This window comes from Helianthus annuus, chromosome 8 (assembly GCF_002127325.2).
Source record: "Helianthus annuus cultivar XRQ/B chromosome 8, HanXRQr2.0-SUNRISE, whole genome shotgun sequence".
Classification (NCBI taxonomy): domain Eukaryota; kingdom Viridiplantae; phylum Streptophyta; class Magnoliopsida; order Asterales; family Asteraceae; genus Helianthus; species Helianthus annuus.
This window is the reverse complement of record NC_035440.2, coordinates 26,321,253-26,341,237: the sequence shown is the minus strand read 5'-3', so window position 1 is coordinate 26,341,237 and position 19,985 is coordinate 26,321,253. Positions and strand designations below refer to the sequence as shown.

General features: G+C 40.8%; 1 protein-coding gene across 1 annotated transcript; it reads left to right on the top strand.

Moving 5' to 3' along the window:
- Window positions 1-16,281: 16,281 nt before the first annotated feature.
- On the top strand, window positions 16,282-16,680 carry LOC110869770 (uncharacterized mitochondrial protein AtMg00860-like). Its single transcript, XM_022118992.1, has one exon. It carries the CDS (start codon window positions 16,282-16,284, stop codon window positions 16,678-16,680), a length of 399 nt encoding a protein of 132 aa, XP_021974684.1.
- The last annotated feature ends 3,305 nt before the right edge of the window (window positions 16,681-19,985 follow it).

Genomic DNA, 19,985 nt, shown 5'->3' with positions numbered 1-19,985 from the left:
TATGATGAGGATCACTGATGTCTTTTTTCCTTTGTCTTTTATGCAGCTATTTCCATTGCTCGTCTGAAATTAACCCCTGCTGCAAAAGAGAGAGTGTTAGCTTTCAAAAAGCTTGATCCTGAAGTTAGAAGCTTCCAAATCACTATCCAAGATTCTCAAGAGATATCCTCTGCATCTGCCACAATGTCAAGTAAGTATCTTTATAGAAAATAAGTTTTATGTAAAAGTATTTAATTTAACAAGGAGACTTATCTTGTTTTTGAATTGTGTAGGTGCTGGAAAATCTGCCAGGTCTGTTAAATCCGCTTCCAAGTTTGGGATAAGTGATCTTGCTAATGTCACGTCTTCAAAGAAGAAGAAGGCTCCTGCTGCCAGTCCTTCAGCATCAGCTCCTAAAGCATCTATCCGGGGCAAGGGAAAAAAGAGGAAAACCTCTGAAGATCTCCAAGGATTTCCCCTCCTCCGTCAGCAATTCCTCGACTACGTGAATGAGGTAAGGATCACTGCCCCTGTTGGTTATCCGTCTATCATATCCTGTTTGTGTATCCTGCTTTTCTGGAGGATCATCTGATCCTATGCTTATCTTTTTCTTCTCCTGTTGCAGAAACTTGCTGAGATTGAAACTTATCTTGGCAATGTTGAGGACCAGGAGAGCCAGATTGCCGATCTTCAGCAAATGGGTGTGTTAAAGGATCTCAAGATAGCGGATCTTGAGAAGGAACTCCAGGCCACCAAGGATGAAGCTGCTCAGAGGCTGACTGATATGGATAACGAGAAGCAGGAGATCACCCAAGATGCTAAGGTCTCCGCGGCAATTGCTATGTATAAGATACAACTTCAGATGGCCGAGGAGGCTCAGGATCCTACCTTTGACAAAAGCTCATGGGATGTTGAAGGTTGGAAGGCAAGGCTGGCGGACTTGGATGATGAGGAGGATGCTGAGGATATCCCAAGGCTGGAGGGAGGTGATGCTGATAAGGATCAGGATGGAGAAGCTGGTGGAGATGGAGCAGCGAAGGAGTAGGCTGCATGATTGGGCGATGATGGATATTGTTGACTAGGCCGGAGCCCAATTTTTTAGGTTTGTTTGTGGTTGTGGTATTTGGAACAATTTATGGTCTGTAACTTAAACAATAGTTTCTTGGGGTTAAGGATCCTGGATCCTTTTAGACAATAGGTAGGATTACAAAAGGTGGAGGGATCCTCTGTTTGGGGGATGAAGCCTTTGTGATCCTGCCGCTTTTACTTTCCTGCAAAAATGCTAAGACCGCATAGACAATGGACACCCTTTGCCAACCCATGTGGACGGGCCACGTTTTGCTGGTAGAAATGTGGGTTGGCAATTTTGACAATCTTTTGAAAGGGTTAATGATCCTTTTGTTTAATAATATAACTTAACTTTTTTGGCTTATCTTGCGTTGTCATCCTTCAATAATCCTCTTATTTCTCAATTGATATGTTTGTTAAAATAACAAGAGTTGACAAAGTGTTTAATGAACTTAGGATATGATCCTGGATCAAATATCCTCATATTGAAAATTCTCAAAGCGTTTTAGTTCAAGGATCATAGGTTTGGTTGTCAAAGTATAAGGGTTGGTTAGGATAAAGAGTATAATCAAAAATAGTCAAGGATCATACCTGAGGATCCACGTTAGGATCCTATCCTTTAATCGGAACAACCATAGGTAAGACTTTAATGGATAATAAGGATTAAGGATCCTTAATTGTTTAACTTCGAAAACCTGAGAAGATGGAACATAACATGGGACTAAGCCAATATAAAAGATAAGTTAGTAACTGGGGACAAGCCCAAAGGATAACTGAGAATGATCCCAGAGGATCACTGGGGACAAGCCCAAAGGATAATTGGGGACGATCCCGGAGGATCACTGGGGACAAGCCCATAGGATAACTGGGGACAAGCCCAAAGGATAACTGGGGACAAGCCCAAAGGATCGTATGTAAACTGGAGTATGGCCCTTTCTGGCAACTATCCAAACTTAGTGACATGAAAATGTCAAAACCTTAGCTAACGTGAAAACGTTAGAAACCTTAGGAACGGATGTATGGTGCGTCCACCATTATAGGTAGGATCCTAAATATAGCCAGTACGATGAGGTTGTCAGCCCCGAAAGTGGGTACTGGTCCCAAAGACGTGAACTATACCAGGATCATCGTGCGCTGCTGGCGGAAACTGGGGATAATCCCAAGGATAACTGGGGTTGGACCCAAGGATCTGTGGTGCTCTTGGAGATCTTTGACGATTTGCTGAAGATACCTGAACTATCATAACTCAAATGGTTTGTGAGTAGAGGATGAAGGATACATGATCCTTATCCTTAGGCAAAAAGTGAGAAAATGCAATAGTTTTAGGATAAGCATATTACCAGAGTAAGGATCACCGATATCTCCAGGATCCTTCAAGGATACTTCAATGTAAGGATCACAGGCAGGAAGGATCGTGTTCACATGAAATATTTCTTTAAGTGAACAGCATTCCAGGCTCTTGGTAACTAGTTTCCTTCCATGGTTAGCAACCTGTATGCCCCCTTTCCTGCTTCAGCTTCAATCAAGTAGGGACCTTCCCATTTTGGTGCTAGCTTCCCGTCAGCAGGATTGATAGTATTTTGAAATGCTTTTCTCAACACCATATCTCCGACTTGGAACTTCCTTATCCTGACATTCTTGTTGTAGGCACCAGCCATCCTTTGTTGGTAGCTTGCCATCCTTATCCTAGCTAGATCCCTGTTTTCCTCAATAGTATCTAGATCCTGAGCTAGGATTGTAGCATTTTCTTCAGGATCACGAGCACTTGTTCTAGCAGTTGGGATTACCATCTCTGTTGGGATCACTGCTTCTGCCCCAAATACTAAAGAGAAGGGTGTTTGGCCAGTGGCATTCTTGGGGGTTGTCCTATCAGCCCATAGCACATAAGGTAACTCCTCTGCCCATTTTCCTTTCTTGGATCCTAGCTTCTTCTTCAGATTGTTGATGATGATCTTGTTGGATGATTCTGCTTGACCATTGGCTTGTGGGTGAACTGGTGTTGATGTGATCATTTTGATTCCCCAACTGTCACAAAAGTTAGTGGTTCTGCTTCCAATGAATTGGGAGCCATTATCACATACAATTTCAGAGGGAATGCCAAATCTAGTTATAATGTTTCTTTTAATGAAGGATATGACTTCCTTTTCTCTGACTTGAGCGAAGGCTTCAGCTTCTATCCACTTGGAAAAATAGTCAGTCATGGCAAGCATAAATACTTTTCCACCAGGTGCTTTAGGGAGCTTGCCAACTATATCCATTCCCCATCTCATGAATGGCCAAGAGGATGGTATGGGGTGTAGTAATTCAGCTGGTTGGTGAAGGATATTGCTATGTCTTTGGCAAGGATCACATCTTTTAGCATACTCTATAGCATCCCTTTTCATTGTTGGCCAGTAGTATCCTGTTCTAAGGATCCTTGAGAATAATGCCCTGCCCCCAGTGTGGTTTCCACAATCTCCTTCATGGAAGTCTCTCAACACTTCTTCAATTTCAGGATCCTCAATACATCTCAAATATGGTCCTGCAAGGGATCGTTTATATAGCATATTATTTAAGATTGTAAATTGAGATACCTTGATCCTGAAAGCTCTAGGATTTTCTCCCATTGGGATCTCTCCGTTTTGCAAGTATTTCATGATTGGTGGGATCCATGATCCTGAATAAGATCGAGCTTCTTCACTAGGGGTTACTGCAGTATCCTCTTCTATTTCCATGGCTACTTGATTTTCAATAGCAGGAGCCAGGATATGGATGATAGGGTTACTTATATCTTCTGGAATTTTTAAGGATGATCCTAGGTTGCCCAATGCATCAGCTTCCGTGTTATCCTCCCTTGGTACCTGTGTTAAGCTAAAAGAAACAAAAGAGAGTGCCAATTCTTTGACTATCTCTAGATATTTGGTTAGTTTTTCACCTTTAACAGCATAGGATCCATTAAAGTGATTGGTGATCAATAATGAATCTACATATACTTCGAGATATCTTACCCCCATATCCTTAGCAATCTGTAAGCCAGCGATTAAGGCTTCATATTCAGCCTCATTGTTAGTTGCTTGGAACTCACAGGCTATGGAGTGGGGTATTATGTCCCCCTGTGGCGATTTTAGTAGGATCCCTAGCCCTGTGCCTTTGATATTTGAGGATCCGTCGGTGTGTAGTATCCAAGGATCCTTGGTCTCATCCAGCTGCTGGACCTCCAATTCTGCTTCCTTTTGTAGATCACTACTGAAATCAGCCACAAAGTCAGCTAGTGCTTGAGATTTAATGGCTGTTCTTGGTTCGTATCTTATATCGTGGGCACTAAGCTTCACTGCCCACTTAGCCATTCTCCCTGACATATCCGGTTTCCTGAGGACATTCTTAATTGGAAAATTAGTTTTAACAACAATAGTATGGGTTTCAAAATAATGCCTTAACTTAGTGGATGCCATGATTAATGCAAGGATAAGTTTTTCGAGGTGCGAGTACCTGGATTCGGCATCAAGTAGACTTTTACTTACATAGTAGATAGGATATTGTGTACCTTCGTGATCCTTAACAAGGACAGCACTTACCGCGGTTGAGGATACCGCCAGATATAAGGATAACACATCTCCTTTTTCCGGTTTTGCTAATGCTGGTGCTGAGGACATATACTCTTTTAGGGCTTGTAAAGCATTCTCATGCTTCTCAGTCCATTCGAACTTCTTATTCTTCCTTAGGATATCGTAAAATTCTCTGCATTTTTCTGAGGATTTCGATATGAACCTGTTCAAAGCTGCTATCCTGCCTGTCAGTCTTTGAACATCCTTGGCATTGGCAGGAGATTTGATATTTATCAATGCTTTGATTTGTTCCGGGCTTGCTTCAATGCCCCTCTGGGTTACCATGTATCCTAAGAACTTTCCTGCCTTAACACCAAAATGGCATTTTGAAGGATTAAGTTTCATGTTGTACTGATCAAGGATATCGAATGCTTCTTCCAAGTCCCTTAGGTGATCCTCAGCTTTCTTTGACTTGACCACCATATCATCTATGTACACCTCCATAGTTTTTCCAATTTGATCCTTGAACATCATATTTACCAGCCTTTGATATGTTGCACCTGCATTTCTTAGTCCAAAAGGCATGGCAATATAACAATATAAACCGGTTGGGGTCATAAAGGCTGTATCCTCTTGGTCAGATGGTTCCATCTGGATTTGTTGGAATCCAGATGATGCATCCATAAAGGTTAACAGTTCATGCCCCGCTGTTGCATCCACCATGGAGTCAATGTGGGGTAATGGGAAAGGATCCTTGGGACATGCCTTATTCAAATCAGTGAAATCGACACATACCCTCCACTTTCCGTTTTTCTTTTGGACAACAACCACATTGGCTAACCATTTAGGATACTTTACCTCTCTGATCATACCTGCTCGAAGTAGTCTCTCTACTTCTTCTTGGATAATGGCATTCCTTTCTGGTGCAAACTTCCTCCTTTTTTGATGGATTGGCTTGATAGACCTGTCAATGCCAAGTTTGTGAGTAATAATATCCTTAGATATACCTGTCATATCTTCATGTTTCCAAGCAAAGGTAGATTTTCTTCTTTTGAGGAAGGATATCATGTCTTCTTTCATCTTGCCAAGGATCCCTGATCCGATATAGATTTTTGATTCAGGATCACTAGGGTCCAAGAGGATTTCATCTACATCTTGCTCCCTTGCCTCCAAGACATTCCTCGGAGGATACTGTAATTGCTATTGCTCCCTTGGCTTCGAGGTTGGCTTCATGGATGAGGTATAGCAATCCTTAGCCTCTTGCTGATCACTGTCGATCTTGATTATCCCCCATGGGCTAGGGAGCTTCACACATTGATGGTAGGTAGATGGAACTGCTTTCATGTCATGTATCCAAGGCCTGCCAAGGATAACGTTGCAACAAGATAAACAGTCAATAACACAAAATTTTTGGTAATTATGTAATCCTTCCATGTAGATTGGGAGTTTGATGTCCCCCAGAGTTTTCTTCGTTTCCCCACTGAATCCTACAAGCACGGAGGATCTGGGTGTGATGTCTGATTCTGGGATTCCCATCTTTTTCAAGACATCAAGCTGGATAATGTTCACTGAGCTCTCTCCGTCAATAAGGATCCTGCGGACAAAATGGTTAGAGATAAAGAGAGTGATCACTAAACTATCATGGTGAGGATCCTGAATGTTAATGCGATCATTCTCATCAAACGTTATCATCTTCCCTTCTGAGACACTTGAGGTTCTAATAGGCCTTTCTCCATTGTCCATTTTTGATTCTTTTGCATGTCTTTTGGCCGCTGAAAAGGATGTACCACAAATGTCTGATCCTCCGGATATAAAGTTAGTCACTTGTGCGTCTGCCGGAGGTGCTGGAGCCTTTTCAGGGATCCTTTCAGGATCCTGGGTCCTTTGCTTTTTTCTCCCCAATAATTCTTTTAGATGCCCCTTGCTTAGCAGGTATCCAATTTCTTTTCTTAAGGCTAAGCAATCTTCAGTTAGATGCCCGAAATCCTCATGGTATGCACACCATTTGGACTTGTCTTTAGTCCCGGATGGTTTATCATTCTTCCTGGGCCACCTAGCCTTTTCACCTAGATTCTGCATTGCAAGGATTAGTTCATGATTATCAACGGAAAAACAATATTCTGAGATTGGAGGATATTCTTCATCATCCTCCTCTTGGTCTACAGCATGCACATTCTTGTTCTCGTTTCTATGGTAGGATTTGAACTTGTTGTTTTTGAAGGAGGATCCTTGCTTATCTTGTTTTGAGGATCCTACTTGTCTCTCCTGGATCCTCTTGTCATCCTCTAGCCGGATAAACCTGAGTGCTCGAGTTCTTACTTCATCTAAATTCCTGCAAGGTGTCATAACAAGATCATCATAGAATAATGAATCCTTAAGAAGTCCCATTTTGAAGGCTTCAACAGCCGTAGCCATATCCAAGTTGGGAATATCCAAGGATTCTTTACTAAATTTAGTTATATAATCCCTTAATGATTCATTATTATTTTGAGTTATCCTGTACAAATCACTAGTTAATTTTTCAAATTTTCTACTACAAGAGAATTGGTTATTGAATAAATTAACTAAATTAGCAAATGAAGTAATAGAGTAAGGGGGAAGACTTAGCAGCCACTTAAGAGCTGATCCAGTTAGAGTGGATCCAAATCCTTTACATAGGCATGCTTCCTTCAACTTTTCTGGGATAGGATTGATTTCCATCCTTTCCCTGTATTGTGCTATATGCTCCTCTGGATCCGTTGTGCCATCATACAGCTTCATGGTAGGGATATGGAACCTTTTGGGCACCTCTGCATCACAAATTGGTGGTGCAAAGCGAGATACCTTGTGGCTTCCATCTGCAATCTCTGGGATAGGCTTGACTACCCCTGGAACACTTGAGATCATGTCCTTTAGTTTCTGTAATTCCCTGGCCATAGCGTGATTGGTACCTGTATCCTGCATGAATCCATGGTTAGTGGTAGGATAATTATTTAAAGTGTTACCTCCCATTGGGTTCAAATTAGGGAATCCATATTGCTGGGATTCTGGAACAACGGAGGGACCAGTGGAAGCAATGGTCTGCATTGGAATGAAGTCCCCTTGATGGACATCTAGACTCCCTGTTTGCAAACTTTTTAGGGATCCTGGCATCTGTAAGGATCCTGGTATCTGGGATGATCCTGGAACAAAGGAGGATCCTTGAATCTGGGATGATCCTGGAACAAAGGAGGATCCTTGGCCCTGGAATGATCCTGGAATAAAGTAGGATCCTTGAAACTGCTGTGCCCCCGGATAGGCTCCCGGATTCATGAAGGATCCCATGTACTGAGGATAGGATCCTATTGGCTGAAAATGTGAATCTGATGTCTGCGTCATTGCTGCCGAGTTGAGACGTGATCCTCTTGACTCCCCTATGATTTGCACGTCCGGGATCCCTGATGGCTGGGAAGTGATTATTGGAGTATCGAAGCTCAAGGATTTGGGCATCAGTGGAGAGTGATCCTCTGCTGCTTTCTTTTGTCTTTTGAGATCTCCAATTTCCCTGAGGATCCTTTCGTTAGTTTCATCTTGCCGCTGCATACGATCCTTCATCTGCAAAATTAAAGCAAATACATCACTAGTACTGGGAATAGAGGAATTCATAGCAGAAGAAGATAGAGGTTTAGAGAAAGTGGGAGTTGATCTCTTCTCAGTATTTTTCTGAGATCCTGCCGGTGGAGGAGGCAAGGTGATCTGTGATGAGGTGACCGCAGACATCGCCGTGGACGTGTTCTTCAATGATGAAGCCATGTAACTCTTTGAAATGATTTCGAACAAAAGATTTTCTTTATGAATGAAGCACCAATTGCCCCACGGTGGGCGCCAAACTGTTTTGGTCAAAAATCACACAAGGATAATGTAACCAAACTTTACGTAAACGGGGAATGATGCTTGGTTAACTATGAAAGTAAAGGATCACTTCTGTGATAAAGATGCAAAGACACAATGATTTATACGAGGAAAAAGCCCTTGATCAATGAATGATCTCCGGCATAAAAAACCTCGGGTGATGGCAATTACCGATCACCAATCTTCAATATAACAAAAATATGATTACAACTTTGGATGATAATGAGCTGAGTACAAGGATCGCTATTGCTTTTGGCGTCTAAGTGTGTGAGAGTTGCCTTGTATGTTCGTGTGTCCCCTTCCGAATGAAGAAGAGTGGTACTTATACATGTGTAGGTGACCTATTTTAGGTAAAATGACTAAATATCAGCTCATTACCCCTTTAGAAATAAAGATAATCTAGCCTAAATTGCTGCCCATAAATCAAGCCTAGTTTCCATATCCTGTGCAACGTCTTTCTTCGATTTAGCTCTTGCCATATTTGTGAAGACGCGTCCCTGGATCATGGTCTTTAGAGCATATCCTGCTAGATGTTCCTGCAAAACAATATTGTAGTAAGCGAAGGTGACCGTTAGTATAAGGATCACCGTAATGTCCCGTGATCCTGATCCTGAAGTTCCGCTGAGGATCACTGTCTGCCAAAGAAACAAGGATCACTGGTTAGGATCATATGTAAGGATCACCTATGATAAAAATCTAGCCCTAACACTAAGGTTACACTCAATTCCTGGTATGATCTTTCCTTTGTGGATCTTACACAATTTGTTTGATCTTTTGAAACCATATTTAAAGTTTAAGTATCCTGATTAGGATATATTTTAGGGTATATTCTCGAGATATATCCTCGAAATATGATTCGGGATACGGTACTTGGGTTTAAGAATCAAAATTGAATTTGTTTATAAGTTCTAAGTAAATTATCTTTTTCCTTTAAAAAGTTCTATTTAGATTACTGGAGATTTTGGAAAGTGAACTTTTTTTTAGAAACTTTGTCTAAATTGTTTGGATTTTGAGAAGTCCTATTTGACGAAAGTCTTTGTAGGATACCACTAAGTATATTGATCAGGATATGTTCAAGGAAATGGTAAGACTAATCTTGCAAAATCTAAACTAAGTAAGGCATAACAGAAATTAAAAGGCAACAACAGATAAGTCAAAATATGGTTATATTATTAACAGGTCAAAGGTTGTACTTTTGGTTTCACCTCAAACCGAGGCCCATCCGCCAAAAGCACAGTTAAGTTTTTACCATATTTACGCAACGGTTGAAGGTTTCATCTCAAAATTAGACCCATCCGCCTCCAACCGTTGCATCGTACTAACCAATGACCAAGGGCTTCATCCCGAAACCCAGGACCCATCCACCTTTGGTCATCGTATTGTTCTAGTGCAGGAAATGTAAATTGTTCAACGACAGGAAAAGTAAATTGTTTAGACAGACCACAACCATGAAATTTAAAAAAAAAAGTGGGCTCCGGCCTTGGCACATACATCCATCATCGCCCACATTGCTGCGCTTAAGGGGCAGCTCCCTCTTCCATCGCGACTTCTCCAGCAGCATCCTCTTTTCCAGCATCTGCACCAGCATCACCCTCAGGATTCTTCTTGCCATCGTCTCCAACATTGGCCACTTCTTCTGCCACCTTATAAGGCTCTTCACCAGCGTGCCTTGCAGGATGAGCAACAGGATGGCCTCCAAGATCCTGTAATTTCGCTTCACAAGCCTTGACATTCCAGGAGGGGCATTCGAAGCCCAAGGCCTTGGCCTCATAAGCCATCCTTAACCTGGCTTGGAGAAGGGAAATAACAACGGATGCTTTGAGACTGTCCCGGTAGGAACTCATATCCTGCTGATATTGAAGAAGGGCGGCATCTAGCTTGGCTTGAGCATCCTCATTGGCTTTGTGAAGGGCAGCTTGGTGTTCCTGGGTCATTGCCTTGTATTTGTCTTCATAATGCTGGGACTTGGCAGCTGCAATTGTTCCTTGATCAGCTATGGTGGTTTCAGTTTTTTCGAGCTTAATCTCCAGCATCTTATTAAGCCCACAGGCGTCTTCGTACAAGTGCATGAGACGTTCCAAGCCCTGCAGTTAAAGATACAAGTATCAGTGTAAAATAAGCAGGATAATGACTAACATGCATGTTCAGGATATTGGAAGCAAATTTTTACCTGCTTGAGGAATGAAGTGGCTTCATTAAATCCGTGATTCTCAAGGTAGAATGTCTCAGAGGCGGCTGGAGAATCCATTTCTTTCCTCTCTCAGGAGCTAGAGGCCCGGGTCCTGGATGCCGGAGGGGCTTTAGGAGCGGTGGTAGTCTTTGAAGTGGTAGGCTTCGGTGTGACAGATGATCTCGGCTTGGATTCTTGTTTGACAGGTACAAGGCTGGAGTAACTGTCCAACTCGTCAAGTTGGAAGCCTTCAAGGTTGACAACTGGTACTACACAAGGGAAGATATTTTTAAAACTCATAATACTTCTGAAAAGAAATCGGTTTGGTAAGTAAAGATAGTTACTGAGAATATGCTTACTAGACATCTCTGAACTTGATTTTTGGCTTGAGTTTGTGAGAGACAGGGAGAAAGTTCTTTCAGCGGCAGGAAGTCGGTAAACCTCTTTGATCCTGAGTTGTGATTCTGCACTTGGGGGTGCTAGGTCTCTGAAATTCACTGCACAAATATAAGGATATCAGTCATAATACAGTTAAGGATGTATTTGGGGATATTCCTAAAACCCTAAATCCTACCCTTGGTTAGCCATCTATCTGGCAGATCAAAACCCCTGTCGATAGAGTCCATTTTTACGAAAAAGAACTTTCGTTGCCACTGATCTTCGTTCTTGGTGGCTTTGAGGATTAGGGGATTTTTGGAAGTAGAAAACAAAAGAAAGCGGCTATTGCCATGAGATCTCAGTCGATATGCAATAGGAAGGTCTTCAATACACAGGTGAGGGCAATGAGGAGATTTGATTTGGTCAAGCACCATCAAAACTCGCCAGACCATTGGCATAGTTTGGGCATAGCTGAGGCTGGTGAGTTCAAAGAGACGAGAAACGAAAGGTGGAAACGGATACCGGAATCCTAAAGAAAAGGGGTAGGCAAAGAAGCAGACCCACTCGTCTGATGACGCGTCTGATCGGACCTCCCGATCAAAAGGGCGAATGACTGCTCCGGCGGGAAAGGCGCCGGAACCCTTCAGAGTGGCGATATCAGCGTTGTTGAAGGAGCAGACTTCTTTTTCTGGTTCTCGTATAAGGTTTTGACTCACGAGGGTTGGGACTGGTTCATTCGAACGAGATCTTGTCCGTGATGTCATGAGGGGTATCGAGCGAGATAAAAGAAATTCAAAGAAAAACAAACGATGAGAGAAAAGAGAAGTACCTGAAAATTTCTTGAGGAGTAGTGATCATAATGTGGAATACTTAGACTAATTATAGCCTGGATATAGGGGGTAAAGAGTAAATATTGCATCGAAAATGGCACAATGTCACATCAACCGTCGTTTCGTCTTATTGCCTTGGTTTATGAGATATAATTTTTAAAATATATCCGTTGGATTGGTATACCAACAGATATATTTGGGGACAATTGTTATGGGTCATTTTCTGAGCAAACATATCCTGACTAATATCCTACTTTTGGTTGTTTGTTTGTGATCAGGATACTGCTAATATCCTGGGCGATATCCTGGTGTTAACTAAATTAACCACGTGCAGGTTAGAGGCTGTGGGTTTCTAACAGTCAGATGGACTTCTTCTCCTCAAGACTCGGGCATATCTGTTATGTGAGAGACGTTGAACCCGAAAGACCAGGTCTACAACGTTCGAGTGGGGAATATTCGCCGGATCCCGGTTATTTAGGATAGTTTGTTGCATTTATTTTACTATAAATAGATGGGGGCGGATCAGATTAAGGCACGCAATCTTACACACACACTTTCGAACACTTTTACTCTCTAGCTCACTGCAAACACTATACACAAACACTTGTATTCGAATTACCTTGTAACACCTAGTTGATCCGCACCACATGCTGCACTGTATCCTGATATTTGAAGCAATAGAAGAACTAGGCAGCTGCGATTGTCAGCTCCCGAGGTTTTGTGCCGGCGATCTAGATTGATCAAGGGCTTTCCTCGTATATCACGTGTTAACCTTTACTTTTTTGCTCATTGTTTGATCATAGATACAGCTCTCTATATCCTGAGTCGTATCCTTAAACTGTTTTTATAATTAACTTGGCTAATACATTTTCAACACACATTTCTAGCACACTACCTCACTTAACTAATTTGATCACTTAATTACTTCGGTAATTTTTGACCAAAACACAACATAATAAATTTTGAGACTTAAGCCTTCGACTCGTTACCTTTTTACCGAATTTTAACCCGTTTATGCATTTTATCAAACAAACGTATTTGTTTGATCCTTTTATCACATACACTTCTTCAAATTAATGTTATCTACCATTTTAGGTTCTAATCACAGGTTTATTACACAATTTAAACCCGTTTTCACTCGTATGCTTATTTTGACCCGTTAAGGGTATTTAAGCACTTTCGAGCCTAAAATCGCTTTCGATTGCTTCTAGCATTCCATCACCACATTTCTTATCCTATAATCTCCTACCACAACTGTATTTATGGTGGGTTTAATGTGGTGATCTATATAAACCAAATTTTATCCCTCGAATCATTATTTTACGGCAAAAGCTCAAATAGTACCATTTGACTAATATAATACCTCTTTCAGCTTCTATACTTATTCTAAGTATTTACCTAATCATAAAACTCGTTTCCAAACAACCTTTAAAGGTTGTTTGTTCGAATTAGCTAACAAGGGCGTTTTGGTCCTTTTTATTCTTTCAATTACGATAAGGTCTTTTGAGAGCATGATTGACCCATAATTCTTCTTTTGAGTTATGATCTTGTTCGAAAAGTCATTATGCTTTTCGAAACGCCACGACCCTCTTTTAAAACATTCGGTTTACCCATTCAAGTAACCCATTGTCTATCTAAGACTTCATTTAATGCTCATTGAACCTTACGTTCTAAATGAATAATTACTCTATTACACATACCTGGCTCGGGTCAATGTATTGACCTGTTTTAATGCCTTGCTATAATAATCACTAAATGCTAGCGATGCAAATATCATTTCTACATTTATTCCTGAAATCATATAACTCGACAAGAATCGTTAGTCGCTATTATCAAAAGGTGGTATCTTCACCCTTTGACCCGTTTGGTCTAAATGACCGATTATATTAGCGAGATGACATGTATTTTCATCTCGACTATTTGATTCGCTCCGATCTACATCGTGCGGTCATTTTACTTATAATTCATTTCTTAACACTTTCGGCCTATTAAGGCTTACTTCATAAGTGTCTTTTAAAACCAATAGTTATGGTCAACGAGTGGCCAATTTACCGTTTTATTTATCTTATTCGTAACTAATACGAATATTCTAAAATATAAGACTAGTGTAAGCCATACTTACCTTACTTCCAAATTATGCTTTTCCGTCATTCTCGCTTCGTTTGACCCGCTTCGATCCCAAGCTTTCACCTAGCTTGTTAATCGTCAAACTATCATTGTAAATTGTAAGATGGTTAGATTAGTCATAATTATTCACGACTATTCCATCTCACTTATTTCATAAGTCGAAACTACTATTCGACTTCATGATTAGTTAACTTAGCTTATTAAAGTTAACTACTTTCGATCACATGATTTACAACATTAGTTCAAATCAACACGATGATTAGAACTCTTCTTGTTTCATATTTCATATAACTTGCCATATTATTCAAATGCACATTTTCACTCTAATTTCAACACTTTAGTTTTCATTTAGGCATTTTAACAAACACCTAATGTGCATACATTTTTACACATTTACAACTAGTTCATAACTAGTTATTTTTACCAAGATTAACATCAAAATTCAAACCCCCATGTCTAGTGTTCATGAACTACACCTACTACTAGTATCATAACATTAATATTCATCAATTTAACACTCTAATTCAAGTGTTCATCTTCTTGTCATAAAACCCACTTAACACATAAATAGATGGTTATGAACCTCATATCTATGAACACTAATTCAACAAATTAGTGGCTAGGGTTTGCTCCTAGACATGATTTCATCCTAATTTCATCCAAACTTCAATCATGCAAGCCAAATTTTCGATTTCATATGTTCACCAAGAATTCAAGATGGAACTAAATAATGAAATTTGGCATACCTTATGATCCCTTCATCGAGGTGATCACGAATTCGTGCTTGGATTTCGATTTGGGTTGGATTTACCCCTTCAATTTGTTAATTTTATGCTTGATAGGGTTTGAGCTTAAGAGCCCTTCTTGGCTCCTGTGTTTTGTGCCACCAGAACACACACAAAGGTGTGTGTTTTGGTGTTTTTAGTTTTAATTAATAAAAAAACCCATTTTCTCATTTTAACCATTTTAGTCCCTCAACTTTACCCAGGTTTATTAAGGTTACTACATCAAGTTCCCTCATTATTTTAAAACACTAGACTAACTAGGTTGATATTCCTAGTTATTTAGTGGGTTCTGGGAGTTATAACATGTTTTATTTTAAGTCCCGTTAACTCGGGCTCTTATAAACTCAATTCCTTAATTCTTTGATTCGCTTGTATTTAATTATTAGGATTTCTTATTTAAATCCAATTATTTACCGGGTTATTTTTACTGCTAACGGTACTTTACCCGTCTTTTAGTATTAACGGAGTTTGATTACCAAACCCGTTTTCGGGGTGTTACAAGTCTACCCCTCTTAAAGAGGTTTCGTCCTCGAAACCTTTCTTACATAGTTCATCGAGTTCTAAACTCAATGCATTTGACCTGAGTAATCTTTTAAGCATTACTCATACTTTAACCCATTGTTAGTATTACCAGAAAAATTATGGTAATATCTTTTTGGTTACAGAACATCTACGTACCCCATACGACATAATGTAACTTGAAATAACGTAATTCCGTTATTTCTACTAGTTTAGTTAACTTAGTGATATCCATCGCTTTTATATATTATCGAACTCTTTGTCAATCCGTTACCTTGACCCGTTTAAATGTCTTTAGTGAAATCTTGAAGGTCTGTTTCCATCTGCTAGTTGGGAAGATGGATTAGAATTTGAATTATTTGATTTAGAAGATTAAGTCCTTGTATATTTTGGAACAAGGAATTGTGTTTATTTGCCATTTTTTTGAACATCTTGTATACGATTGCTATGTTGGAAAATTGTTTGCTTTATACTAGTAATTTAATTTTTTTTTTGAATTTTGGATATCCGTTTCACTATCCGAAATTTTCGGATATCCGAATTTTCGGATATCCGGTTTTGAACACCCCTAGGGAATACCGCCCGAACGGGAAGTAGAGTTCGGAATCGAATTGGTTCCGGGCGCGAAACCCATAGCCAAGGCGCCGTACCGACTCGCGCCATCGGAGTTACAAGAACTAATGTCGCAGATTCAAGACTTGCTCGATAAAGGATTTATAAGGCCGAGTGTGTCTCCTTGGGGCGCACCGGTATTGTTCGTGAAAAAGAAAGACGGGAGCATATGAATGTGTATCTATTACCGGGAGTTAAATAAACTCACGGTGAAGAATCGATACCCGCTTCCGAGAATAGATGATTTATTCGACCAACTACAAGGTGCGAATTGGTTCTCGAAAATTGACCTTAGGTCGGGATACCATCAGTTAAAAGTCAAAGAAGAGGATGTACCGAAGACGGCCTTCCGTACGCGGTACGGACATTACGAGTTCCTCGTGATGTCTTTCGGATTGACGAATGCGCCCGCGACCTTCATGGACCTCATGAACCGAGTTTGCAAGTCTATGTTGGATAAGTCAGTAATCGTTTTTATCGACGACATTCTAGTGTATTCGAAAAGTGAGGTGGATCACGTGCATCATTTACAGGAGGTGTTTGAGACACTCAGACGAGAAAGATTGTATGCGAAATTTTTGAAGTGTGCCTTTTGGTTACGTGAGGTACAATTCCTCGGCCATATCATAAGTGCCGATGGAATATTGGTAGATCCGTCAAAGATAGAAGCCATGACGAAATGGAGCCCTCCGAAGAATCCTTCGGAAATCAGAAGTTTCTTAGGGCTTGCGGGCTACTACAAGAGATTCATTCAGGATTTCTCCAAGATTGCTTCACCGCTAACTAAATTAACCCGGAAGGAGGAAAGATTCATATAGGGTGTTGAACAGGAAAAGGCGTTTCAAACGCTAAAAGAGAAGTTAACTCACTCTCCGGTATTAACGTTGCCGGACGTAGTCGAAGATTTGGTAGTCTACTCGGATGTGTTTTGATGCAACGAGTCAAAGTGATAGCTTATGCCTCGAGGCAACTAAAGGTGCACGAAAAGAAATACCCCGCGCACGATCTTGAATTGGCGGCGGTGGCGCTGAAAATATGGAGACCCTATATATATACAGAGTAAAGTGCACTATATTCACTGATCACAAAAGTTTGAAATACTTCTTCGACAGAAAGAGTTGAATATGAGACAGAGGCGGTGGTTAGAAACTGTGAAAGACTATGACTGCGAGATATATTATCACCTGAGAAAGCCAATGTTGTGGCGGATGCTTTGAGCAGGAAAACAGATTACGTTCCAATACGAGTTCGGTCGATTCAGCTTGTTGTAACTTCGGGTCTACTTGAACGAATCCGAGAGGCACAAGCCGAGGCAATGAAAGAGGAAAATTGGAAAAGAGAAAGAATTGTTGGCCAGTTGGAAGAGTTAACGGATAATAACAAGGGGTTAAAAACCCGGTTTCGCAGAATATAGATTCCTAATTCGTTTGGAGTCAAAAAGCTTCTACTCGACGAAGCACACAAAAGTCGTTACTCTATCCCTCCGGGAGCGACAAAGATGTATAATGACCTAAAGAAAAATTACTGGTGGCTCGGAATGAAAAGGGATGTGGCCAAGAACAGATGTAAAGTGCACTATAAACAAATATAAATCCATCGTATCTGACAGGGATACCCGATTTACTTCAAACTTCTGGCAAAATTTCCAAGAACATATGAGAACGAAACTTTTTATTAGTACTGCATACCATCCTCAGACGGATGGACAGAGTGAAAGAACGATACAGACACTAGAAGACATGCTGAGGGCATGTATTATCGAATTCGGGGGCGGTTGGGACGTGTATTTACCGTTAGCAGAATTTTCTTACAACAACAGTTATCATGCGAGTATCGGCATGGCCCCGTATGAGATGCTATATGGAAGAAAATGTTTAACCCCGGTGTGTTGGGGTGAAGTGGGTCCGCGTGAACTGGCCCATAAAGACGTAGTTCAAGCCACTAACGAGAAAATTGACGTGGTTCGAGCTCGTTTGAAAGCGGCCCAAGACAGACAAAAGTCTTATGCCAACAAAAGACGGAAACCGATTGAATTTCAGGAGGGCGACATGGTTATGCTAAAAGTTTCCCCATGGAAAGGCGTTATCCGATTCAGAAAAAAGGGAAACTAAGCCCGATGTTTATCGGGCCATTTAGAATCATTGAACAGGTTGGCAAGGTGGCATATCGCCTTGAATTACCGGAAGAATTGAGCAGAATCCATGGCACGTTTCATGTGTCACAACTCCGAAAGTGCTTAGTTGAAGAAACGGATTATATCCACTCCGATGATATCGAGGGGGACAATAGCCTTAACTATGTTGTAAGACCAATTGGGATTTTATATCGAAAGGTAAAAGATTTGCGGAATAAGAGAATGATCAAGTGAAGATCAAGTGGGAGCATAGAAAAGGTTCGGATACTACATGGGAATCTGAAGAGGAGATGCGACGTGTCTACCCAACATTATTTGGTACGTATTTCGGTTTCGAGGACGAAACCCTTTTTAAGGAGGGTGGAATTGTAACACACCGAAAATATAAATCTTTTGTTATAAATATGATGTCAGTAAATAAACAAATGAACTAACTAGGATTAAAAATAAACAAATATAAATCCATCGTGTTTGACAGAGATACCCGATTTACTTCAAACTTCTGGCGAAATTTCCAAGAACATATGAGAACGAAACTTTTTATTAGTACTGCATACCATCCTCAGACGGATGGACAGAGTGAAAGAACGATACAGACACTAGAAGACATGCTGAGGGCATGTATTATCGATTTCGGGGGCGGTTGGGACGTGTATTTATCGTTAGCAGAATTTTCTTACAACAACAGTTATCATGCCAGTATCGGCATGGCCCCGTATGAGATGCTATATGGAAGAAAATGTTTAACCCCGGTGTGTTGGGGTGAAGTGGGTCCGCGTGAACTGGCCCATAAAGACGTAGTTCAAGCCACTAACGAGAAAATTGGCGTGGTTCGAGCTCGTTTGAAAGCGGCCCAAGACAGACAAAAGTCTTATGCCAACAAAAGACGGAAACCGATTGAATTTCAGGAGGGCGACATGGTTATGCTAAAAGTTTCCCCATGGAAAGGCGTTATCCGATTCAGAAAAAAAGGGAAACTAAGCCCGAGGTTTATCGGGCCATTTAGAATCATTGAACAGGTTGGCAAGGTGGCATATCGCCTTGAATTACTGGAAGAATTGAGCAGAATGCATGGCACGTTTCATGTGTCACAACTCCGAAAGTGCTTAGTTGAAGAAACGGATTATATCCACTACGATGATATCGAGGGGGACAATAGCCTTAACTATGTTGTAAGACCAATTTAGATTTTATATCGAAAGGTAAAAGATTTGCGGAATAAGAGAATGATAAAGTGAAGATCAAGTGGGAGCATAGAAAAGGTTCGGATACTACATGGGAATCTGAAGAGGAGATGCGACGTGTCTACCCAACATTATTTGGTACGTATTTCGATTTCGAGGACGAAACCCTTTTTAAGGAGGGTGGACTTGTAACACACCGAAAATATAAATCTTTTGTTATAAATATGATGTCAGTAAATAAACAAATGAACTAACTAGGATTAAAAATAAACAAATATAAATCCATCGTGTTTGACAGAGATACCCGATTTACTTCAAACTTCTGGCGAAATTTCCAAGAACATATGAGAACGAAACTTTTTATTAGTACTGCATACCATCCTCAGACGGATGGACAGAGTGAAAGAACGATACAGACACTAGAAGACATGCTGAGGGCATGTATTATCGATTTCGGGGGCAGTTGGGACGTGTATTTACCGTTAGCAGAATTTTCTTACAACAACAGTTATCATGCCAGTATTGGCATGGCCCCGTATGAGATGCTATATGGAAGAAAATGTTTAACCCCGGTGTGTTGGGGTGAAGTGGGTCCGCGTGAACTGGCCCATAAAGACGTAGTTCAAGCCACTAACGAGAAAATTGACGTGGTTCGAGCTCGTTTGAAAGCGGCCCAAGACAGACAAAAGTCTTATGCCAACAAAAGACGGAAACCGATCGAATTTCAGGAGGGTGACATGGTTATGCTAAAAGTTTCCCCATGGAAAGGCGTTATCCGATTCAGAAAAAAGGGAAACTAAGCCCG